The sequence below is a fragment of the Nomascus leucogenys genome, chromosome 15 (assembly GCF_006542625.1).
Source record: "Nomascus leucogenys isolate Asia chromosome 15, Asia_NLE_v1, whole genome shotgun sequence".
Lineage (NCBI taxonomy): Eukaryota > Metazoa > Chordata > Mammalia > Primates > Hylobatidae > Nomascus > Nomascus leucogenys.
In genome coordinates, this window is record NC_044395.1 from 70508757 (window position 1) to 70534653 (window position 25897).

The 25897-nt window shown below is 40.2% G+C and overlaps 1 protein-coding gene across 1 annotated transcript in view; it reads left to right on the plus strand.

Annotated features, from left to right (window-relative positions):
• Positions 1 to 25897, plus strand: part of SWAP70 (switching B cell complex subunit SWAP70) — an 86160-nt gene that overhangs the window by 13301 nt on the left and 46962 nt on the right. Inside the window, exon 2 of the mRNA XM_030829386.1 lies at positions 15922 to 16062. Coding sequence (XP_030685246.1) covers positions 15922 to 16062 — 141 coding nt within the window. The remainder of the gene's footprint in view (positions 1 to 15921; positions 16063 to 25897) is intronic.

Genomic DNA, 25897 nt, shown 5'->3' on the forward strand with positions numbered 1-25897 from the left:
TGTAAACTGTGAGGTGCTTTTTTTTTTTTTGTATTTGACCTTCCATCTTAATAGTCAGTACATTTCTGATCTTAGGACTCAGAGTTCTTAACCTCTCTGATCTCCATTTTGTATTTCCTTTGGGGTCTCATCACAGTCCCAGAGGTACATAGTAACAAAGCTAGAGACAGAAGAGGCTTTAGGTGACCTTCTCCCAGGTACTCAGCATGCCATCACTCAATACGTATTTCTCATTCCTTCCCACCGTGAGGGTTATAGAACCTTAGTCCCACCAGTGGTGATTATTGGCACATTAGCACTCTCACTGCTTCCTTAGTCCCTCTTAGGCATGTCCTTGTTCCCCTCCCACAACACAAGCCTAAGGTAGATCCTTGCCTCAGCTTCCTATTTCTTCCCCAAGGCTGCGTTTCATAAAACTATTTTTCCTGCTCTACCTTCTGCTTTATTTCCTTCTTCTCATCCCACCGTCGTGTTCCTTTTCTTTAAACTCAAAATCTGTATCTGCTGGAAACTGCAGTTTTCAGCAGTTGAGGGAGATATTTAAATGGAAATGTGTGTATACTTGAATTTCATATAAGGAGATCTCGCGGTTAAGGAGAGATTTCTGCAATATTAGAAAAACTAATTTTTTTTAGATAAAACTTTCCTCCAAACTTTCTATCTAAAACTAATTTTTTTCTATCTAAGACTCTACTGTTTTCTATACCTTTTGCTTCTTTAGGAACAATTAGCTTTACAACATTTGATTTGAAGGAGGAGAATGGTGTTATGTGGGCATGGTGTATCAGCCAGAAGTGATGCTAGTTAGGATGAAAGTTGTTCTGGTCATATGCACAGTGTTGGAAGGTATTACATTCCACTCTACAGACGGCTGTGGGAGGATGGGGCATGTTAGCCTTGGCAGGCAGCACATCCCCATCAATTCTTTCAGTTCCTAGGGTGATGGATACTCACCTAGCTGGCTGTTATCCTGAAATTTAGCCTTGTAACTGAACCTTGTAGCTTGATGAGCAACTGACTCCAGCCTCAGTGATCGTCTTCAGTGATGATTTGAGAATACCTGTTAGGTAATAGGACACCAGACAGTTAGTAGATCAGACTACATTGGAATTACCTGGGTGCCTTTGGGAAGCTTCCTTTGCTTTTTATTTATTTTTATTTTTATTTATTTATTTATTTTTGAGACGGAGTCTTGCTCTGTCGCCCAGGCTGGAGTGTGGTGATGCGATCTCAGCTCACTGCAAGCTCCGCCTCCCAGGTTCACACCATTCTCCTGCCTCAGCCTCCTGAGTAGCTGGGACTACAGGTGCCCGCCACCACGCCTGGCTAATTTTTTTGTATTTTTAGTAGAGACAGGGTTTTGCCATGCATGTTAGCCAGGATAGTCTCAATCTCCTGACCTTGTGATCCGCCCGCCTCGGCCTCCCAAAGTGCTGGGATCACAGGCATGAGCCACTGCACCCGGCCTGCTTTTTATATTTTAAGATTATAATAGAGCTCACAACCTTTCCATGTGACAGCAGAAATTCTTTTATTTTCTACCAAACAATGATGTTGAAGAAAACTAATGTATAAAACATTATATGAATTTGAAGGTTTCAGTCTACTGAACACTTTTTGTTAGGCACCCTGGGAAGAAAAAAACATGCAGCCTTGTCCCTTAAGTTGAGGATTGTGTGATGTAGTCAAGAAGACAATACATGAAATGACCACAACGACGCAATATATAAGCAAGTTCTAGAGAGTGTAGAAGATGACCACTCTAAGCTGTGCCATCCAGTGTTAGCCAATAGCCACGTTTGGCTGTTGACTGCTTGAAAAGTCGTGAGCCTGAGTTGAAATGTACTTTAAGTATAAAATATGCATTGGATTTCAAAGACTTAGTACCAAAACAAGAGTAACATATCTCGTTATTTATTTGTTTATTTATTTTGAGATGGAATTTCGCTCTTGTCGCCCAGGCTGGAATGCAATGACATGATCTTGGCTCACTGCAACCTCCGCCTCCTGGGTTCAAGTGATTCTCCTGCCTCAGCCTCCCAAATAGCTGGTATTACAGGTGCCTACCACCACGCCTGGATAATTTTTGTGTTTTTAGTAGAGACAGGGTTTCACCATGTTGGCCAGGCTGGTCTTGAACTCCTGACCTCAGATGATCCACCCGCCTCGGCCTCCTGAAGTGCTGGGATTGCAGGCATGATTTTTAAAAATACTGATTACATGTTTAAATTACAATATTTTGGATATAGTATTTAAGTTAATATTACCTATTCCCTTTTACTTTTTTTTAAATGTTGCTTTAAAAATTCTAAATTCATATGTGGTTTGCAGTATATTTCCATTGGCCAGAACTGCTGTAGAAGTTCAGGGCAAATAGAGAAGAGGATATAGACAGTTACAGACAAAGTTTCATGAAGGAGATAGAACTTCAGCTATTTCTTGAGGGAATGGTGAATGTGAGGGTGATCTGGCTGTGACATCTGTCACCCCATTGATCACCAGGGTTGATTTCGCTGATCTGGCTGGCTAGGTGGTTGTCCGCTTCCTCCCTCACCACTCCATATGCGTCCCTCCCAATGCTGTCTGCTCAGTCAAAGAGAACGACCATCCTCGATAGAGGAGGACCGGTCTTCGGTCAAGGGTATATGAGTAGCTGTGCTCACCTGCTAGAACCTCCAGACAAGCTCTCAAGGTCTTGAGAGAATGGGGCAGATCTTGTCCAGTATAATTGCAAAAAGGTGACAAATATGGTGGTAGCACTGTAAATTAAGAGCAAGAGCCTCAACTTGGAGTATTTGAGCAGAAAGGAAATACTGTGAGTGGAGTAGAAGGTTTGTTTTAATGCATAGTGGAGAATTAGGACTTAAAGAGAGATGGGGCTACATTTTAGATGTCATTGAATATTTTTGCACAGAATATATGGCTAATATATGTTTATTGACTGACAGTCTGTGTTAGAATTAGTTCAGAATTGACCCTGTAAAGAGGATAAGTCATTTAAAGTTTTTAGGTATATATATGGCAGAGATACGGTTTTAAAATTATTCTGATGATGTAGGTTTAATGACTAAAGGTGAGAGGCTGGAGATTGGGGGACTTGATAGTGGGGTGCTATGAAGTCTGGGTAAGTTGGTGAGGGTGGGTCAGTAGTGGTAGCTATGGAAATTAAAACAGATATGTACACTCCCCTTGTAGAGCTTAACATCTTGTGAGTGATACAGATGAGCAAACTGGCAATTCAAATACAGTGAGATACAGAAGGTAGAATGCAGAGGAAGGGAACCTATTTAGCTTGGGGTGAGGACATGAGGAGTTAGCTCAGAGAATGCTTCCTAGAGGAGGAGACATTTGTCACTAACTTGAAAAGGATGTATGAAATTCCTCTGTGAGAATACTATGATGAAAGATTCAGAAAGTAAAACTTTTAGAGGAACATGAAAAGTGTTAAAAGAGAGAGGAGTTGGGGAGTAAGGAGAGTTACCTGTACTCCATTACTTGTATGGTCATGGGAAGTCACTTCTCTTTGCTGGGCTTCAGTTTCCTCATTTGTAAAATGTAGGATGGCAGACACGCTCTTTGAGGTTTAGCCTTCTAACTGAACCTTGTAGCTTGATGTGTTTACCATGGTTATATCCTGAGGAGTAGTTGCTCTGCAGCAACTCTTTGAAAGGGCCTGAGAGGGGAGAATGGGACCTTGTACTGGGAGGTGAGGAGAGGAGCCCTTGTTTCCCCAGCCTCACACACTCTGCTTGGTTAACCTGAAGGTGACAGAACGGCTCACGCAGTAGAGACAGGAGTTGGCACTGGCTGGGGCTGAATTAGATCCAGAAGGTGGACAAACTATATGAAAAAGAGATATAAGAAGAGACCATAGTTTTGTTAAGGCAATGGTGATACCAAAGTCAGAATCAGGGTGGCAAACCTATTTTGGGGAGAAAAGTGATGAGATCTCATTTGGATCTTTTGCACGTGAGGCAGATTTAGAATAGAAATCACTTAGTATTGTTTAGTGATATAAACCAGAGCTTATTGGAGAGGTTAAGATCAGAAAGAGATCTATAAATCATTTGAATAGAGATTACTTAAGGTTGTCAGAATAAAATCACTTTTTTATTTTTATAAATGTTTAGATTTATAAAATATAAAATTAAAAAAATTTAATTAAGTCTTTTGATTCATAAACACAGAATGTCTTTACTTTTTATTTTTTTTTTGAGACAGGGTCTTCCTCTGTTGCCCACACAGGAGTGCAGTGACAGTCTGTGCTCACTGCAACCTCCATCTCCTGGGTTCAAGTGATTCTCATGCCTCAGCCTCCCAAGTAGCTGGGATTACAGGCATGTGCCACCACGCCCAGCTAGTTTTTATGTTTTTAGTAGATACTGGGTTTTTCCGTGTTGGCAGGCTGGTCTCAAACTCCTGGCCTCAAGTGATCACCTGCCTTGGCCTCCCAAAGTGCTGGGATTATAGGTGTGAGCCACTGTGCCTGGCCAAAAGCACTTTCTTTTTTTTTTTTTTTTGAGATGGAGTCTTGCTGTGTCACCCACGCTGGAGTGCAGTGGCGCAATCTCGGCTCGCTGCAAGCTCCGCCTCCCGGGTTCACGCCATTCTCCTGCCTCAGCCTCTCCGAGTAGCTGGGACTACAGGCGCCCGCCACCACGCCCGGCTAATTTTTTTGTATTTTTAGTAGAGACAGGGTTTCACCGTGGTCTCGATCTCCTGACCTCGTGATCCGCCCGCCTCGGCCTCCCAAAGTGCTGGGATTACAAGCGTGAGCCACCGCGCCCGGCCGCCAAAAGCACTTTCTAAGAAGAAATTAAAATAGAACTCAGGGTTGAAAATTGATCTTTGGGAAATGACCAGATTGGGAGAATGAGGGATGATGGATGTGACTGCATAAAGGCACCTTAGAAGAACTTAGAAACTATTCTGTCTGGGCCGGGTGCGCTGGCGCATGCCTGTAATTCCAGCACCTGTGAGGCTGAGGCAGGTGGATGGCTTGAGCTCAGGAGTTTGAGAACAGCCTGGACGACATGGTGAAACCTGTTTCTACAAAAAATAGAAAAATTAGCTGGGTGTAATGGCAGGTGCCTGTAGTCCCAGCTGCTGGGGGTGAGGGGTGGGGGATGGTGGCTGAGGTGGGAGAATTGCTTGAGCCCAGGAAGTCGAGGCTGTGGTGAGCCCAGATCGAGCTACTGCACTCCAGCCTGAGTAACAGAGCAAGACTTTGTCTCAAAAAAAAAAAAAAAAAAAAAAAAAAGAAAAGAAAATGGTATGTCAGGGACCAAAAACGTCTAAGAGGAGGGGGTGATTCAGACTGCCAACTGCCAGACCTTTGGGAGAGTGACTTGGCCAGAAGGTATCTGTCCCAGCATGGGTTCTCCAGGAAGCCAATGCTAAGACAGTGTTAGGAATACAAAAGTGTTACCTGTGGGGTGGGAGAGAGGAAATGAAATTGGGAAAAGGAACTGTCAAACCATCATATGGATTTGGCAAAACCAGGAGTTCTGAAGCAAAGATTGCCCCTTATGGGACTCCTGCATTGAGGAAAAGAGATCGTACCACCCCGCTCTGTCACTGGGACCCTGAAAGTAGCTGGAGGCTATCAGCTTAACACAGTCCTTGTAGCTGGGTAGCAGTTACCTACTTGAGGGGGCATCTGAGTGGTGCATCTCTGTGTCTACCTCAGAATCCATTTAGAAAAGCAATTTCAAGAGATTGATAGGGATAGAAGTCATATTTTAGGGACCATGCGGGGTCAGGTTGGTGAGAAGGTGGAGCAGCCGAGGGAAACCTCACATTTGTGATTTTTTTCATTCTTTTATTTTTAATTTTATTTTACATATTTTTGATTTCTATATATTTTAATGACCAGATTTGTGATCTTTCTTAAATTAAAAAATTTTATTTTTGAGACAGGGTCTTACACTGTTACCCAGGGTGGAGTGCAGTGGTGCTATTATGGCTCACTGCCACCTTGAACTCCTAGGCTCAAGTGGTCTTCCCACCTCAGCCTGCTGAGCAGTTGGGATTGCAGGTGTGTGCCACCATGCCTTGCTAATTTTTATATTTTTCATAGAGACAGGGTCTTGTTATGTTGCCCGGGCTGGTCCCAAACTCCTGACTTCAAGTGATCCTCCTGCGTCAGCCTCCCAGTGTTGAGATTATGGGCATGAGGCACTGTGTCCAGCTAGATTTGTGGTCTTTGTCACTACTTGAGTGCACACTGTGACTTCACATTTTCTCTTGGAGATGAATGTACTAAATTAAACTTTCAAGGAAGGTGATAGTCAAGGAGCTCAGAGTCCCTGCTTCTGTTATAGAGCCTTCTCTCACACCTGCTTGTTAATTCTTATTGTGTCCTTTTCTCAGAAGTCTGTACTTGAATTTTAAGGAACTGGACGTCTCTAATAGATCTCAGGCCAGATGAGTTATGCTTGGCTAGTTCTGGTGGTGTTAAGAACTAATGGAGGCATTGTTTTTCACTCTGAAAGTGATCTGAACTAGAGAAAATTCTTAAAAATTCTTCTAGAAACATGGTAGTATAGTAAAATAAATGCAAAGACCCAGATCTAGATGAAGATGGTAGAGTAGCAAAATGAAATTTAAAAAAAGAAAAAAAATTCTTAGAAATTCTTAAATGGGACTAATTTAGCAAACATTTGTTGAACAGCTCTCTCATTAGGTACTTCATTAGGTTTTGGTATTGCACAGATGGCTAAAATATGTATTGCACAGATGGCTAAAATACAGACCCTCTCTTTAAGGAACTTAAAGAGTAGTGAGAAAGATAAAGAAGCTGGCTGGAGTTAAATCTTCTCACAAATGATTTACCTTCTTAAAAGACATTTGTGCAATATTTCACTGGGGGGCTGGACTCTCAGGAGGCTGTCCCAAATTGGGGGACTTTGTTGCCCATTAGGATGACTTTTTGTTTTTTTTTTTGAGATGGAGTCTCGCCCTGTGCCCAGGCTGGAGTGCAGTAGCACCATCTCGGCCTGCCACAACCTCCACAGGGTGGCTTTTTAAAGAGGCATGGGAAAGCATGCTTTGTGGATGACTCAGATGAGTTAATTTTATCAACTTTATAGTTCTACAATGATCTTTTCATTTTCTAATTTTACTGGTGCTTTCTAGGAGGAGCCCTGTTTTCACCTAGTCCTGATACTGCAGCAAAATACCACAGACTAGGTAATTTATAAATAATATAAATTTATTTATCACAGTTCTGGATACTGGAAAGTCCAAGATCAAGATGCTAGCAGATTGAGTGTCTGGTAATGGCTTGCTGTCTGCTGCCAAGATGGTTCCTTGTTGCTGTATCCTCACATGGCAGAAGGGCAAAAGAGACTAGGGAACTCCCTCCCTTCAACCTCTTTTATAAGGTCATTGATCCCATTTGCGAGAGTTCTGCTCTCTTGACTTAATCACCACCTAAAGGCCTCACCCTTTTTTTTTTGAGATGGAGTCTCGCTCTGTCACCCAGGCTGGAGTGCAGTGGCGTGATCTCTGCTCACTGCAACCTCTGACTCCCTGGTTCAAGCGATTCTCCTGCCTCAGCCTCCCGAGTAGCTGGGACTACAGGCACACACCACCACGCCCGGCTAAATTTTTAGTAGAGATGGGGTTTCACCATGTTGGCCAGGATGGCCTCGATCTCCTGACCTCATGATCTACCCTCCTTGGCCTCCTCCCAAAGTGCTGGGACTACAGGCATGAGCCATTGCTCCCGGCCAGGCCTCACCTCTTAATACTGACACATTGGAGATTAAGTTTCAACATATGAATTTTGGGGGACACATTCAGACCATAGCAAGCCCTCTGCCCTACTTAATTTTTAAATTTGCTATTTAAAATATATAAAATATTAAAATATAAAAGCTTCATTTTCTAGGTAATACATAGAATACTCAAACAATGTATTAAAGTACAGAGTCCAAAGTAAAACATTCAAATTCTACCACCAAAGGCAGGTTGTAATTAACTTTTCAGTGAATATCTTTCTTATATATCTCTTTCTCCCTTCCCCCATCATGTACACACATGCATATACATGTATGTAAATACACAGACATATATGTCCTTTTGTATAAATAGGTTCATATTCTGTATCCATTCGTATCCTCTTTTATTTTCTTATTTATTTATTTATTTTTTGTGAGACAGGTTCTCGCTTGGTTGCCAGAGCTGGAGTACAGCTGCACCATCACGGCTCACTGCAGCCTCAACCTCCCGGGCTCATTTGATTCTCCTACCTCAGCCTCCCTAGTAGCTGGGACCACAGGCGCACGCTACCTCCTTCAGCTAACTTTTGTATTTTTTGTAGAGATAGGGTCTTACTTTGTTGCCCAGGCTGGTCTTGAACGCCTGGGCTCAAGTGATCCTCCTCCCTTGGCCTCCCTAAGTGCTGGGATTACAAGTGAGAGCCACTGTGCTTGGCCTATAGTCTCTTCTTAAGCATTGTGTTAGGGTCGTCTTTCTGTATAAATGCATATAGATACAGACACCATACTTTATAATGACTGTGAACTATTTCATTGTGTTGATGCATCATGCTTTATTTAACCAGTTCCTATTGACAGGTATTTGAGATGTTTTAAATGTTTTTAACCCAGGATGCTGCTATACATTGTACGATGCGTAGGTTACCTGCCCTGTCCCCCAGACAAATAATTATTCAGCCCAAAATGTCAGTAATACTGAAGTTGAGAAAAACCTGCTCTGTACCTTCTGCAGTGTTGGATATTGGTAGTCTTTACTCCCTTATATCTCCTCAAACACCAGGTATTGTTACTTAGGCAAAAAGTAATAGCTCTTTTAATGTGCATTCTTTTGATTACTAGCAAGATTAAGCATCTTTTCCTATATTTTATTTACCTATTTTTGAAGTAAAAGGTGGGGTTTAATCTTTAGTTACATGATATTGCAAGCTATGAAATTCCATGTAGAAATAAGGAACCCATTCAGAGGACAAGGTTCATACAGTAGGTACAATTTGGAACTGCTCAAGTATAGTTTCCTTGTAAAAAGTATCACAATAACCACATTTAAAGACGTTCTTAGTAGAGAAACAGTAAGAAAAGTTATACCAAATATAATACAAAACAAACAACATTATACCTTAGCCATACAGTCTAAAAGCTAAAGGTCCCAGGAGTCCCACCTGAACTTGAAAGGTATCCTCTATTTATTAGTGATTAGTTTCTTTTGTGAATTTTCTATTCATGTCCACGAGAATGATTTGAATATTGGAGCTATTTGCGTTTTTTGTTTTTTTATGGTTTCTTTCTTTTTAAAAGAAAATATAAGCATTTTTCTGTGGTCAAATTTACCAGTATTTTCTGTTTAGTTTCTGAAGAGGGGTAAGTTGGTAAGTTATCCAAAATAACTTTAAAAAGGTGGTTCAGTTAGAGTGTAATCCAGTGCCATCCATGCTGTATGAATGACATCAGTGGCATATATTCTGTGGACAGCATTCCAACAGATGACTTTGAGTTACTTTTCCTTAATCTGTAAGTGTTCTGCTCTTACTGAATCTTCCCTTAGCCCTATGCTAGTCACTGAAGGATGCAGAAGGAAAATATTTATTTCTTCCCTTCAGTAAGGGAGGATATTTGATAAGTTAGATATTTGAGATACCATTAGTATCTGAAACAGAACATAGTTAAATGCTGAATAGGAGTTCATGGGGCAGGGTGGTAATCCATGAAGATTTCCTAGAGTTTATGAATGACCCAATCTTGAAGGATGTGACTAGGCAGAAGAGAAATGTTTCCAGCACAGGGCATCACTGTGGGACAGAGAGCTAAGAGATTTGAGTTCTAGTCCCTATTTTGTTGCTAATTACTGTGTGACTTAGGCCAAGTCTCAGGCCACAGTCTTTTTATCTGTGAAATGAGGAGATAGAAATAGTATATTTTCTAAGATTATTGTTAATATTAAAGTATCACAGCTTTAGTGTTAAGAGAATTTTTAGAAAGAATTCACTTAGCAGTTATTGAAAGTCTTCTGGATTCTGGGCAGCATGCTAGATGCTGTGGGCATGCAATGTTGTATAAGATATGGGCCTTTCAGAAACGTATAGTCTTATAGGAGAGAAAAGTCATGTGTGGTAGTTATCACAAGAGGTACTGCTTGGGAAACAGAGTGAAGAAAGATCATCTTGGTTTGGGTGATGAAGGCTTCAGAAAGAGATGCCATTTTTGTTAGGTAGGAAAGGAGGTAGGGGTAAATTGAGCAAGGGCCCAGGGGAGAAAGGGGTGTGATACAGGGGTCGCCTGGGATGCAGTTAGTAAGCTTATTTGGCTGGATTTGTATCGTTGGTGCAGAGGGGTGGGAAGAAATAAGGAAGGTGAAGTGGGCTGGCTTGTGGAGTGACTTAAATATAGAACTCACATATTTCCTTAGCTTTTACTTCTGTAGTCTTCTGATGATTTTTAGGCAGGGGGATAACGTGATGTTAGTGGTACTTGAAGATTTGGTGTAAGTGTCTAGGATGGTAATTGATTGTACTTAGGGATTGAGAGCAATGTGAACAATGACTTTGAGATTTTTGAGGCTGGATAGATTAAAGATAAGAGGAAACAAGCAAGACTTAAGCAGTGACAAGCAGGATGAAAAGATGTTTGGAAGGGGAAAATGAGTCCATGCGGGAATGGGCAGGACTTAGAGTAGACAATGCTCTTAAGGCAGGGCATAGCTGTGGTAGGAAATTGGTCATGCTGGTCCATTGTTAGGAAGAATTTTCTGGTAATTTGCCATTGGCTTGAAATTTTATAAATCAGACAGGAATTTTAATGTTTTAAAAAAAGATTGCCCATTATGAGTTATAAGTCTATAATTGTGTCAGTTCAGAGAAGTCTTTTGGAATAGAAATCTGCCCCACTCTGCTTTTTTTCAGTGTTGAATCTTGCCCATTACGCACATCCTGTAAAGGGAAACAGTGTGTTACTGGGTGGCACATTTTAAATAACTTTTTAGAATTTCTACGTCTTTGGAGAAAGGAGGGTGAACACTACTTACTCGTGTTAAAACACTGTTCACCATCCTTGATTTCATTTTCATGATGGCTGGAGCAAAATGCTTAAAAAGGGTAAATGTCAAGCAAACCACTGAACAGGAACAGACCACACGAGCAGGGCTCATGCAGTTAATTAGTCATCTTGTCAGCAGAGGCCCTGCAGAGGCAACTGCAGACAGCTGTGAGGGAACTGGAGAGATGAGTTTCTGGCATGGATATGGATCTGTTATTGTGGTAACAATAGTTTATTCTTCAGATCAGCAGAATGAGAGCAAAGCTGCTTAGCAATTATGTGGGTGCTCAAAGAATGGCCTTTGGAGGAACAGGCATTTGAAGTGGGATAAATTCAGCTTTTTCAAGAAACTTGCAAACACCCTGATTAGAGTGATTTGGGGCAGTCCTTTTACAAATCAAGAACTTGTAGTCCTCTTTCTGATTCTTTTGTCTTAATCTGCTTTTCAGCTTCCTCATCTGGAGAAGGGGTTAGTGCCTCTTAGTGCAGATTCCCCCAGAGGGATAGGGTACTGGGAGATGAGGGCTCCCAGAGAGAGAATGGTCCCAGACTTCTAGGTATGTGGACTTCCTTGCCACTGGCACTAACTTGGCTCTGCTGAATAGTGCCTGTCATCTCTGTGGGGCTCTGTGGAGCTGATGGGGTAGGGCTGGGGTAGCACCAGCACATCACTGAAATTTAGAAACAACTCGCAGGTGTGTCCATCTTTGTATTGGCAGGGCTATCTGTTTTTCCAGAAACAGAGGGAAGGTAGCAAAGCATGGAAAGGACACCCGAGTGGGAGGCTTGGGTCTAATCCCAGTTTCACTACACATAAAACTCTGTGATTTGGGACATATCTCCTAATCTCTGACTCAGCCTCTTCATCTGTAAAATAGCAATAATATCTACTATCCCTGTGGAGAGGCTAAAACAAATTAATAGATGGTATGAGTCTACTTGAAAAAGCATAAATTGCTGTATAAGTAAGTTTATGGAGGAGCTTTTGCTTCTTTTTACTAGTTTATATTCCGGCCATCAAAAATTTTATTTCTTGTATATTTTATTTTTATAAAAAGAAAACCTTGGCAAGGTGTAGTGGTTCACACCTCTAATCCCAGCACACAGGCCAAGGTGGGTGGATCAACTGAGGTCAGGAGTTTGAAACCAGTCTGGCCAACTTGGTAAAACTCTGTCTCTACTAAAAATACAAAAATTAGCTGGGTGTGGTGGCAGGTGCCTGTAATTCCGCTACTTGGGAGGCTTAGGTGGGAAGATTGCTTGAACCTGGGAGGCAGAGGTTGCTGAGATCATGCCATTGCACTCCAGCCTGGGCGACAGAGTGAGACTCTGCCTCAAAACAAAAAACAAACAAACAAAAAACCTTGTTGAGACTGGGCATGGTGGCTCATGTGTATAATCCTGGCACTTTGGGAGGCTGAGGTGGGAGGATCACTTGAGCCCAGGAGTTTGAGACCAGCCTGGGCACACATAGTGAGACCCCATCTCTATTTTTAAAAAAATAAAAATAAATCTTAAAAAAGAAAAAAATACTTGAGATACTATCTAAGCTTTAAAGAAAGATTGCTGATAAAAAGTTTTAAAGATAGTACACAATTTTTTCCTCTTTTAGAAATACTGTTTCATTGTTGCTTTATTCAGTTGGTTGTTTTATATATACATATATATTATAATTAATTAATTAATTTTTGAGATGGGACCCCCTCTGTCACCAAGGCTGGAGTGTAGTGGCATGATCATGGCTCAATGCAGCCTCGACCTCCCTAGGCTCAGGTGATCCTCCCACTTCAGCCTCCCATCTCAGCCTCCCAGGTAGCTGGGACTACAGGCACGTGCCACCACATCCAGCTAGCTTTTGTACTTTCTATAGAGATGGGGTTTTGCCATGTCGTCCAGGTTGGTATTGAACTTCTGGGCTCCAGCTATCCGCTTGTTTCAGCCCCTCAAAGTGCTAGGATTATTGGCATAAGCCACCATGCCCGGCCTGTTGTTACATTTTTTGAAGAAGACTTCCCTTTTATAGACCTTACTAACAGTGAAAAAGCTGTCACAAAGCTGGACTTCTTATCTAAATTATGAAATGAGTTTGGGTTGATAGTTAAGGGTTTTACAAACAAGTCCAACTCATCATTTGACAGTGAGGATGTAGAGACATTGGAGTGCAGGTCTCCTCCAGGTGCCTTGTATAATGTGCTGCCTTCCTCACAGTTTGCTTAACTAAGTAAAGATGGTTAAGAAAATTATCACTGAATTTAGCTATCCCTGTGTTTAACGAGAGTGCTGTTTAATTGTCCAAGGCTGAAATCTTGAGTTCAAATCTGTATCTTCTTCAGTGGGATCACTTAATCAAACTAAGCATCTATATGTACGAGAGCATTGTTGACTTTAGAGAACTGAAGACATAATGTTTCTTATTACTGGAGAGTGCTGGACCAGAGATTACAAAACCTGAGTTCTAGTCTCAGTTCTTCTCAGTAACTTTAGTCAAGAAAAACAAATTTAGTATCTGTGAGTCTGTAGTCACCATTTATAAGATAAGGATGACAATATGACATCCAAGGCTCCTGCCAGGACTTCAGTTAGAGGATCTATGAAACCCTAAGGTAGAGAACAGGGTGGGTATGGGAGAGATGGTGTTTTTTGTTTCCTGAGGGCTTTAGATTAATCAGCTACTTTTATCATGTTATTCCCCTATCTGGAAATTTTTCTGTTTGCCTCTATTCCTATCCTAAAGCTATCCTTATCTATCCTGTAAGCCATAAGTTACATTTCACTTCCTCTGTGAAGTCACTGTAACACATACTGTTTCTCCTTTTCTGAACTCATTTATTGCCCTTACAGCTCACTCGTCCATTAGTCATGATACATTGCTGTGGAGTATGTCTTCCTTTTACACCTCATTTCTAGTCGGCAGGTTAATGTAGAAGAAAAAGTATAGGCTGTGAAGATAAATAGATTGATCTATGTGATCTTAGGCTGGCCACTTAAAAAATATATATATATTTAATTTTTAAAATATGTAGTACATTTTTGAGTAGGTTAATTTTTTTTTTAAAGTTAATACAAAGAAGAGGTACAGTGAAGTCTTTTTCTAACCTTGGTCTCATCAAACTTGTCTTCCCTTCACAGTTACTAGTTTCTTATATATCCCTCCAGAATTTCTTTTCTTCCTCCCTTTTCTTTTGTACAAAAGATGGCATACATATTCTTAGGTACCTTGTTTTTTTCACTTAATTTATGTTGGAGATCTTTTCATATCAGTACATAGCAAGCTTTCTCATGGTTTTTATGTTTTATGGATATACCTTAATTTAACCAGTAGTTGGGAATTGTTAACTTGGGTAAAGTTTCAAATGATTTTAAAATTTGAATGACATTTGAACCTGATCTGAGAAGTGTGCATTTCATTTCTTTAATACTTGTATTTCCATAGCATTTTACAGTTATTAAGCACTTTATATTCTTGAAATTGATCTGTAGTATATAGGATTTACTAGGCTAATATAAATTAAATATCTATTTAAAATTTTGCGACTGTGGTGCAAGATTCTCCAATAAAAGCTCCACCGTACTCTTTTCATGTGCTTTACTGGCAAACACAGGGTTTGCCTGAGAAACACAGCCTGCTTTGTAGTCTTCATTACTGCATTTATAACCATTTGTGAATTTACTTCCTTAACTTACTTCCTTAAAACCAGTAGAGCGTGTAGAAAAGGATCTCCACATAAATGAAGCTTTGAGAAACAAAACAAATTTAGAAAGAAGATATGCAAATTATTTTATAGATTAAAAATTTTTAATCTTAAAAAAACTCCTAACTGAAATATGTGTATGCAGAAAAAGGGACTCGCTTAATGCAAATGCAAGTATTTATTGAGATGAATGTGGCTCCTTAAGGTTAAATGTTTAGGGCTGAGAAAAATAAGGAATGTTTTTACCTGGGGTTCAACTAGGAAGATTCTCTGTTGAAGAAAGTACAGCCTTAGCTATGTAATTTGACCTGTTCAGAAAGCGCAAATGAAACGGAAGGGATTTAAGTTCTATCTTAAAATTCTCATTTAATGTAAAACAAGATTAATACTAAGGTAGCCCAGACTGCTAATTTAACTACTGTACCTGGACTTTGAAGTGTGAACGGTAGCCCTTTATATGTATTTATGCTATGGAATGCAAGTTTTCTGTAAAATATTTTTAACCAGGTTGGCGACTCCTATTTTTGCTATTTAATTTTTTCCTATTTCTAATCCAAGCCCTTGATTTCTTTCTCTTTTTATATTTATATTCTTTTATACTCATGCTGAAATTTAGCCTAGTCATAGAATTTTAGAAATGTTTAGGTACTTAGAGATTCCTAATTAATATTTGGTATATTAATTTGGCCCTTTCTATTGAATAAATGAGAAAACTAAAGCTGGAGAGGTTGTGACTTGCCCAGGTCAGCCTCCTTCTCCAGAACCCCCGGCTGCAGCCTCCCAATACCAGGTTCTTTCTCTGAACAGCTCTAATTGGCTGACTCTGCTCTACTTGGTGAAAAGTTTAATTTTGAACACATTCTCTTACACTTCTCCCCCCACGCCCCCTTTTCTTTCTGATGTGGACAAATTAGTAAAAGACCACAGGGGTATTGTATTCACAGATCTTGCATGGAGCCTGGCTCATAGTAGGCATGTAATAGAGACTAGTTCTAAGTGAACCAAACCTGGGAAGGAATGAGAAAGAATAACAGGTGACAAGTAGGGGCTGGCAGCTGAGCAGCCCTCACCCTGTTTTTGCTAGTTTATTTTCCATCCTTCTCTACCCAGGACAGGGAGCAGCATGTTGTATTCATGGTGAAGGTGTCATGTGCTGGTTAGTGGGAGTCTTTAAACGATTTTCTTTTCCCTTGCAGGTCCTTTCCCATAACCTGTGCACGGTGCTGAAGGTTCCTCATGACCCGGTTGCCCTTGAAGAGCACTTCAGGGATGATGATGAGGGTCCAGTGTCCAACCAGGGCTACATGCCTTATTTAAACAGGTTCATTTTGGAAAAGGTATGATTCTGACCTTTTTTTGGGTGCAGCATTGTTTGGTTTGCATGTTTCAAGTGGGCCCAAAAGCCCCCTGTTGGTGAGTTCACGAAGGAATTGAGGTACAAAGAATCACTAGATAAACCAGAAAGGAAGAAAGAATGAGAAACTGACAGTGCTTCCTATTCTTCCCTCTCCTCCACTGTCTTCTAAACCTTGGTTTGATGTTTTTCCAACTTGGTTCATTCTTTGAAATTAAGAACTGTGTTTTGTGTTAATCTGTACCTGTTCTCTCTCAGGGTGCTTTAAAAAATTCAAGTCTAATATCCAGAATTTGCAAGGAACTTAAACAAATTTACAAGAAAAAACCCCATCAAAAAGTGGGCAAAGGATATGAACAGACACTTCTCAAAAGAAGACATTTACATGGCCAACAAACATATGAAAAAGCTCAACATCACTGATCATCAGAGAAATACAAATCAAAACCACAATGAGATACCATCTCACGCCAGTCAGAATGGTGATTATTAGAAAGCCAGGAAACAATAGATGCTGGCGAGGCTGTGGAGAAATAGGAATGCTTTTACACTGTTGGTGGAAATGTAGATTAGTTCAACCATTGTGGAAGGCAATGTGGCAATTCCTCAAGGATCTAGAACCAGAAATACCATTTGACCCAGCAATCGCATTACTGGATATATACCCAAAGGAATAGAAATCATTCTACTATAAAGATACATGCATGCCCGGGCAGGGTGGCTCACACCTGTAATCCCAGCACTTTGGGAGGCCGAGGCGGGCAGATCACCTGAGGTCAGGAGTTCGAGACCAACCTGACCAATATGATGAAACCCCATCTCTGTTAAAAACACAAAAATTACCCAGGTGTAGTGGCATGCTCCTGTAATCCCAGCTGCTCAGGAGGCTGAGACAGGAGAATCGCTTGAACCCGGGAAGTGGAGGTTGCTGTGAGTCGAGATCACGCCATTGCATTCCAGCCTGGGCAACAAGAGCAAAACTCCGTCTCAGAAAAAAAGATACGTGCACACGTATGTTTATTGCAGCACTATTTACAATAGCAAAGACATGGAACCAACCCAAATGCCCATCAGTGATAGCCTGGATAAAGAAAATGTGGTACATATACGCCATGGAATACTATGCTGCCCTAAAAAAGAGTGAGATCATGTCCTTTGCAGGGACATGGATGAAGCTGGAAGCCATCATCCTCAGCAAACTAACACAGTAGCAGAAAACCAAACACCGTGTGTTCTCACTCATAAGTGGGAGTTGAACAATGAGAACACATGAACACAGAGAGGGAAACAACAGACACCAGGATCTGTTGGGGGTTGGGGGACGAGGGGAGGGAACTTAGAGGATAGGTTAATAGGTGCAGCAAGCCACCATGGCACACATATATCTATGTAACAAACCTGCACGTACCGCACAGGTATCCATTTTTTTGTTTTTGTTTTTTTTAAGAAGAAAAAAAATCTGGTTTCATATGTACTGGCAATAGTTGTTTTTTTTGAGGGGTCTCACCCTGTCACCCAGGCTGGAGTTCACTGGCACGATCTCAGCTCACTATAGCCTCTGACCTCCTCGGGCTCAGGTGACCCTCCTACCTCAGATTCCTGTTATTGGGACTACAGACGTACACCACCACACCTGGCTCACTTTTGTATTTTTGTGTAGAGACAGGGCTTTGCCATGTTGCCCAGGCTGGGGCAATGGTTGTTAAAGCATGGAAGTGGTGGAGTAATGTGTGAATACTAAAAGTGATGATTATCTTTACTGTATAGATATTATACAGCCAACTCTTTTACCAGACTTTTCAGGGTACCACTTAGATGCTTCCTCTGGGATATGTTCTGAGTAAAGATGCTTTAAAAAACCTCTGAGGTGCTTGGAAGCCAAATATCACCTATTAGTGTTTGGGGCCGTGTTCAGTTTTTCCCTTGGGTTGGATAATTACAAATTGACACACTAAAGTTTTCAATTTAATGCAAGAAAAGATGGTACATTTAAATAATTTTTAAAATTGGTGATGAAAAAGTTACAAAAGGTAGTACATAAGCAATTAATACAGAAATATGTGAAATAAAAAGTGAACGTTGCTTTAATTTTTTGTAGTCTGATTTTCCTGGAGTAACCAGTGTTAATAATTTAGAGAATATCTTTGTAGACTTTCAAAAATTACATGAAAACATACACATGCACACACACACACACACACACATACACATGTACACACACCCTCAAATCAATATATGGTCTTTTGTTTCAACATGAATAGGATCATATTATACATACAGCTCTGCAACTTAAAAAAAAAAAGGTTTTTTTATGTGACTGGTAGGATATAAGCAACTTATTTTTTTAATTGAACAATATATTAGTGTCATCTTTCCATATCATGTACATTTAGTTAAGATATGAAAGTAAGCATTTATTTATATCAAAAGTTTGTGAATTCCTCCTTTTGCCTATTTATAACACCAAGCATGAAATGTCTTTGTATACTTCTAAGTTTTAAATTGTTACTATTTTTTTTTTTTATTATTTTTTTTGAGACGGAGTCTCGCTCTGTCGCCCAGGCTGGAGTGCAGTCGCGCGATCTTGGCTCACTGCAAGCTCTGCCTCCCGAGTTCACGCCATTCTCCTGCCTCAGCCTCCAGAGTAGCTGGGACTACAGGCGCCCGCCACCGTGCCTGGCTAATTTTTTGTATTTTTAGTAGAGACGGGGTTTCACTGTGGTCTCGATCTCTTGACCTCATGATCTACCTGCCTCGGCCTCCCAAAGTGCTGGGATTACAGGCGTAAGCCACCGCGCCCAGCCAATTCTTACTATTTTTATCATTTTTTGCTTAGACCATTCTCCATAACAAGTATATTTCAATAATGCCTTTCAAAAAATGATAATGATAATACTTTCGACTTAAAAGTAAGATACTTGCAGCTGGGCACAGTGGCTTATGTCTGTAATACCAGCATTTTGGGATGCTGAGGTGGGAGGATTGTTTGAGGTTAGGAGTTCAAGACTAGCCTGAGCAACATAGTGAGACCTTGTCTCAAAAAATATATAATTAAAACATTAAAAAAATTTTCAAAACTCAATTTTTGCATCAAATCTAAATACACAACTATATACATGTTTTTCTGTGGCTTCAGATTTTTATTATTATTTATATGTATATTTTTAAAAATAGTTTAATGTCTTTTTACAATAGTAAAGTATAGTAATTAGCATTTATAATAATAATTTAATAGTTTGGAAAATGCCAAAATGTTGGTCAGGATTCTTTTTTTTTTTTTTTTTGAGATTCTCTTTTTTTTCTTTTTTTCATTCTTGCTTCCCCAGCTGGAGTGCAATGCCACGATCTCAGCTCACTGCAACCTCTGTCTCCCAGGCTCAAGCGATTCTCCTGGCTTATCCTGCTGAGTAGCTGGGATTACAGGCACATACCACCACACCCAGCTATTTTTTGTATTTTTGGTAGAGACAGGGTTTCACCATGTTGACCAGATTGGTCTTGAACTCTTGACCTCAGGTGATCCTCCCACCTCAGCCTCCCAAAATGCTGGGATTACAGGCATGAGCCACTGTGCCCAGCCAGGATTCTTTTTAGAAACCATGAGAAATATTTTTCAAGAATTTTGCAGCAAAGATTCTAAAAATTACAATGTTCATCTGTGTGATAATCTTTGTATCTATATCTGTTATTCCATATCAGCCTCACAATACAATTTCCTGATCTTTCTTTGTGTTTATGCACGCCTGTGTGTATGTGTGTGTGTAGTTCATGTGTTACACATGTTTTTTGGTTTTTTGAGACTGTGTCTTGCTCTGTTGCGTAGGCTGGAGTGCAGTAATGCTGTCATAGCTCCCTGCAACCTTGAACTCCTATGCTAAATAAAGTAGTCCTCTTGCCTCAGCCTCTTGAGTAGTAAGGACTATAGCTGTGTGCCACCACACCTGGCTAAGTTTTAACATTTTTTATAGAGACGGGATCTCACTATGTTGCCCAGACTGGTCTTGAACTCCTGCCCTCATGCAATCCTCCCACCTGAGCTTACCACAGTACTGGGATTACAGATGTGAGCCACCATGCCTGGCCAATACACGTTTTTTTTTTTTTTTTTTTTTTTTTTTTGAGACCAGGTCTTGCTCTGTCACCCAGGCTGGAGTACAGTGGCATGATCTCAGCTCACTGCATCCTCCGCCTCCTGGGTTCAAGCAATTTTCTTGCCCCAGCCTCCCCAGTAGATGGGATTATAGTTGCGTGCCACCACGCCTGGCTAATTTTTGCATTTTTTGTAGAGATAGGGTTTTACCACGTTGGCCAGGCTGGTCTTAAACTCCTGACCTCAGGTGATCTGCCCACATTGGCCTCCCAAAGTTCTGGGATTACAGGCGTGAGCTACTGTGCCTGCTCTGGGTTCTTTTTTTTTTTTTTTTTTTGAGACAGAGTCTCTCTTTGTCCCCCAGGCTGCAGTGTGGAGTGCAGTGGCATGATCTCGGCTCACTGTGTCCTCTGCCTCCCGGGCTCAAGCCATCCTCCTTCCTCAGCCTCCTGAGTAGCTGGGACTACAGGCATGTGCCACCATACCTGGATAATTTTTGTATTTTTAGTAGAGATGGAGTTTCACCATGTTGGCCAGGCTAGTCTCCAACTCCTGACCTCAGGTAATCTGCCTGCCATAGCATCCCAAAGTGTTGGGATTACAGGTGTGAGCCATTGTGCCCAACCTCAATGCATGTTTTTAAAGAATTTCCTTTGCAGAGATGATAACATTACCCTGATCGTGCTTTTTTCTCTTCTTCGTATTTATTTTTTTAATTGACCAAAAAAATATTTTTATGGGATACAACATGATGCTTTGCAATGTGTATACATTGTGGAATGGTGAAGTGAAACTAGGTAATGTATATTACTTCACATCCTTATTTGTGGTGAGAATACTTAAAGTCTACTCTCTTAGCAATTTTTAGGTATTTAATACATTGTTATAAACTATAGTTATCATGTGGTACATGATCATGCTTTAATTAGGAAAAAAAGAAGGAAGAAAAACCACATGATAATGAAAGGTAAGATTTAATTAAATTCACAAAAGCAACATATGGTATGATTCTTTTTATATGAAATGTCCAAAATAGGCAAGTAAATAGAGATACAAAGTAGATTAGAGGTTTCTTGGGGTGAGGGGGCAGTAGGAATGGTGAGTGATTACTAATGGTCTTGGGTTTCTTTTTGGAATGATGAAAATATTCTAGAATTAACCAGTGATAAAGCCTTATGAATATATTGAAAACCACTGAATTGTATACTTCAAATGGGTGAATTTTATGGCATGTGGATTATATCTCAATAAAAAAATAATTAAATTGTACCAAACTTGATGTGTAAAGTCTCAGCACTTTACAGTATAATGCTTTTTTTTGTTGTTGCTGTTCTGTTTATTGCTCAGGTAGCTTATTTGTGTTCTATAGTTTTATTATATGTAAATATGTCTAATATGTCAAATATTTGCTGAGTATATTTCATATATACTTATAATAAAACTATAGAACACAAATACTTGATGACCTGCTGTGTGTATGTGTGTTTAATGATAGACACTGGTTGGGAACAGTGGCTCATGCCTGTAATCCCAGTGCTTTGGGAGGCTGAGGTAGGAGCATCATTTGAGCCCAGGAGTTCAAGACCATCCTGGGTGACATAGTGAGATCATGTCTCTATAAAGAAGCTTAAAAATTAGCCAGGCTTGGTGGCACATGCCTGTAGTCCTAAAACTACTTGAGAGACTGAGGTGGGAGGATCGCTTGAGCCTAGGAGTTTGAGGTTACAGTGAGCTATGATTGTGCCACCGCACTGCAGCCTGGGTGACACAGTGAGACCATATATATATATGGTCTCACTGTGTCACCCAGGCTATATATATATATAGTCTCTAGATATAGACAGTAAATAGAATTCTGTCTGTTATTAAAATATTATAGAACATACTGGGAAATTCTCAGAAATCCGAATTTGTTTTTCTTATTTCAGTGCTAGAATTTGTGTGTGCTGGGCCAGTGGATAGAGAAACATGGTTTAATATCTTGAAGTGCTGTACCCTACTACTGCATTTTGTTCTCCTTGGTGTGACATTCTTTAAACTTACTGAATTTTATTTAGTTTTAAAATGTTCTTTGTTTTAGTATTTCAAGTTTTAAAAGTTTTATAACTGGGGGAGGAAATAATAGTAGTATTTTAAAAGTCCAAAATGAGCCACTAAATTTGGAGAGAAACTTATTCACGGAGGGAATGAGGATGTGATGAAACAGTGAGCCCTTGTTTATTATTGCTTAGCCACCTGGAGTGGAATTTTGCCAGTCCTGCAATCCAAGTAAAGCAGGCAAGGTTTCCATGGTTTGAGTTTAAATTGAGCAAAGATTAGTGCCTTATTTGAAACTTGGTTGAAAAAAGAAATGCCAACAGTGACTGAAGAATGTTAACATAAAACTTAGAGATTATAATCAGCTATGCAGAGAAAATATGAAATAGTTATTAAAAAGTTGCAAGGTATGCTGTCATGTATACATACTGTCTCATTTGATCTTCCTGTTAATTCTGTGAGGCAGAACTGGAATTATCCCCCATTAACTAAAGAGGAAACAGCTTAAGGTGGCCTAGCTAATAAGTGGTAGGTAGATTTTTGAACCTAAGGCATTTAACTTCACCACCAATGTTTAACTGTACTATTGAAGGATTAATTACTCCCCTTAGAAATTAATTTTTTTCCAATGTCTAATATTTGGATACATGGGGGAAACATTGGTTGAAGGCAGGGAGGGGTAGAGTTGTTTAAAAGCCATTTTGATTACTTCACATTTGCTCAGTTTTCATCCAGTTTTCTTCTGTTCTGTCTCAAGTTGTTTTGAGGTGATTCTCTTGTCTTAATTAGTGTATGGTGTTCCTTAGTATTCATTTTGGTCAGTTTTTTTCAGTTTTTTTCCCAGGTTGTTTGAGGGGTTTTCTGCCTTTGTCTGGGAGAATTATTCTGAGGAGGTTGGTACCAAGAGTTAAATTATATTGAAACTTTCCAAAAAGTAATTTTTATGGTTGGTTTTTATATTTACTTTGTTATTTTACATCAATAGAATTAATTTTCAGCTTTCCTGAGACTTCAAATGATTAACCTGTCTGTTGTTCCTTTACCAAGTATTTTTTCCTTCCAAATGTTAACTTTTTTTTTTTTTGAGACAAGTCTTACTCTTGTTCCCCAGGCTGGAGTGCGATGGTGCAATCTTGGCTCACTGCAACCTCGGCCTCCTGAGTTCAAGCGATTCTCCTGCCTCAGCCTCCCGAGTAGCTAGGATTACAGGTGCCTGCCACCACGCCCAGCTACTTTTTGTATTTTTAGTAGAGACGGGGTTTCACCATGTTGGCCAGGCTGGTCTTGAACTCCTGACCTCAGGTGATCCACCTGCCTCGGCCTCCCAAAGTGCTGGGATTATAGGCGTGAGCCACTGTGCCCGGCCCCAAATGTTAAATTTTTAAATTCCTTCTTGGCTGGGCGTGTTAGGTTATGCCTGTAATCTCAGCACTTTGGGAGGCTGAGGCAGGAGGATTACCTGAGCCTGGGAGTTCTAGAGCAGCCTGGGCAACAAAGTAAGACCTTGTCTGTTAAAAAAAAAAAAATCCTTGTTTAGTAAAGGAATGGAATTCTTTAAACGTCTAGGAAGAAACTTTTGTGGGTTGTTTTTTTTTTTTTGGCAGAGACATTATTGCTGGATTATCTGACAGTGAATAATTGAAGAAAGTGGTATATTACTACCTTCTAGTTAGTACCAATAAAGTATATAAAAAACTAGTTTTGCTTCAGCATATTTTTAAGGCAGTCTAATTCTTCCATGAGATTTAATGGCTGATTAGGCTTGCTAGTCCAAATCTTGTCAGTTCTTTTCTCTGATTCTCATATTAAGGCTTGGTTTGGGCTATATGATTAAAATCATTAATCCATTGGCAGTATGCCAAGTTCCAATTGGGGAATCTGGTGCTTTCCAACAGAAGTCTTTTTGTATTTGTTTTTTTGGAAACATACACAAAAGAAAAACACAGAGAAACTTTTCAGTTCAGTATGTCTCTCCTCTAGAGCCTAGCAGCCTCTGCATTCTGTTTTTCTAGTCTAACATTTATGCTTTTTCCCCTTGGTGTACTTTCTTTTTGTTCATATGTCACTTACAATTCTTTTATAAAGTGTAGTCTCAAGTTTCTTCTGTTAATGAAATGACTCCCATCAGTGCTCAAAGCACTTCAGATGTGTGCCTAACAACATCATTTAGTAGGAAGTGGTACTGTTCTTAAACACCCAAACCTGTGCTTTCATGTGGTTCTTTTTTATTGCTCTTTAGCCTGTGTTATTTTTTCATTCATTGTTGTTTGAAAGTTACATAGCGTGGGTTTTGTTTTGTTTTTTTGTTTTCTGAGATAAGGTCTTGCTCTGTTGCCCAGGCTGGAGTGAGTGACATGATCATGGCTCACTGCAACCTTGCCCTGCTGATCTCAAGAGATCCTCCCACCTTAGCCTTCCAAGTAGCTTGGGGAGTAGCTGGAATTACATGTGTGTACCACCATGCCTGGCTAATTTGTAACTTTTCTTTTGCAGAAGTCTCACTGTGTTGTCCAGGCTGGTCTTGAACTCCTGGGCTCAAGTGATCCTCTTGCCTTGTCCTGCCAAAGTGCTGGGATTATAGGTGTGAGCCACTGCACCTGACTGAAAGTTACATACTTTTAATTTGGTGCAATGACCAAGTTGGACTCTACATTTTCATTGTATTTGTGAAACTATAGAGGACTGTAAACTTTTGAGTAAATAAAGGGGTTTCATGCTGAGAAACATGAATGACTTTATACTGATGAATACTTTGGCCAGCAATATTAGTCATGTACTGTAAAGATATATTGTTTTTTAAAGTAGCAGTTTTATTGAGATATAAATTACATACCATACAATTAGTCTATTTAACATGTACCGTTTAGTGGTTTTTTTGTTCATTCACTACAACCATTACCACAATTGATTTTAGAATATTTTCATCTCACTGCTGCCCCCAAAATCTCATACCCATTTAGCAATCACTCCCTCTCCCCTATAGCTCTAGGCAAGTGCAAATCTACTTTCTGTCTATATGTACTTGCCTATTCTGGTCATATAATATTAATGGAATGATACAATAGCCAGCCTTTTGTATCTGGCTTCTTTCACTTAGCATAATGTTTTCAAGGTTCATCCACGTTGTATCCTGTAACAATACTTCATTCCTTTTTATGGCTGAATAACATTCCGTTATGGATATACCATGTTTTGTTTACATATTCAGTTCATCAGTTGTTGGACATGTGGGTTGTTCACTTTAGTGCAACCACGTTGGCCTTCTCTCTGTTCCTCAGATTACCAAGACCCTTCCTGCCTCAGAGCCTTCAGACATGCTGCTTTCTGTGCTGTAAGGCCAACTCCGCCCATCAAATGCAGCGAATTTTTGTTGATCCTTTAGCTCTGGACTTGATTGTCACTTCCTCAGGGAGGTTTCTTCTGGTAGAACCCACCCTTCCCAGAGCTAACCAGCTCTTCTATAATGTGTTTCCCCCAGCAGCCTGTGCTTTTCCTCTATAGCACTTACTAGTGGCTGGGTTGTTGCTGTATTGTTTGGTATCTGATTCCCTCTCCAGAGTGTGAGTTCTGTGATGGCAAGAACTGGTTCACTGTTATCCAGCTCTTAGCGTAGTAACTGGTACCTGGTAAACACTCACAGTGATTTGAATGAATGAATGAGCAAATTAATACTGCAAACCAGGCAGAGGGG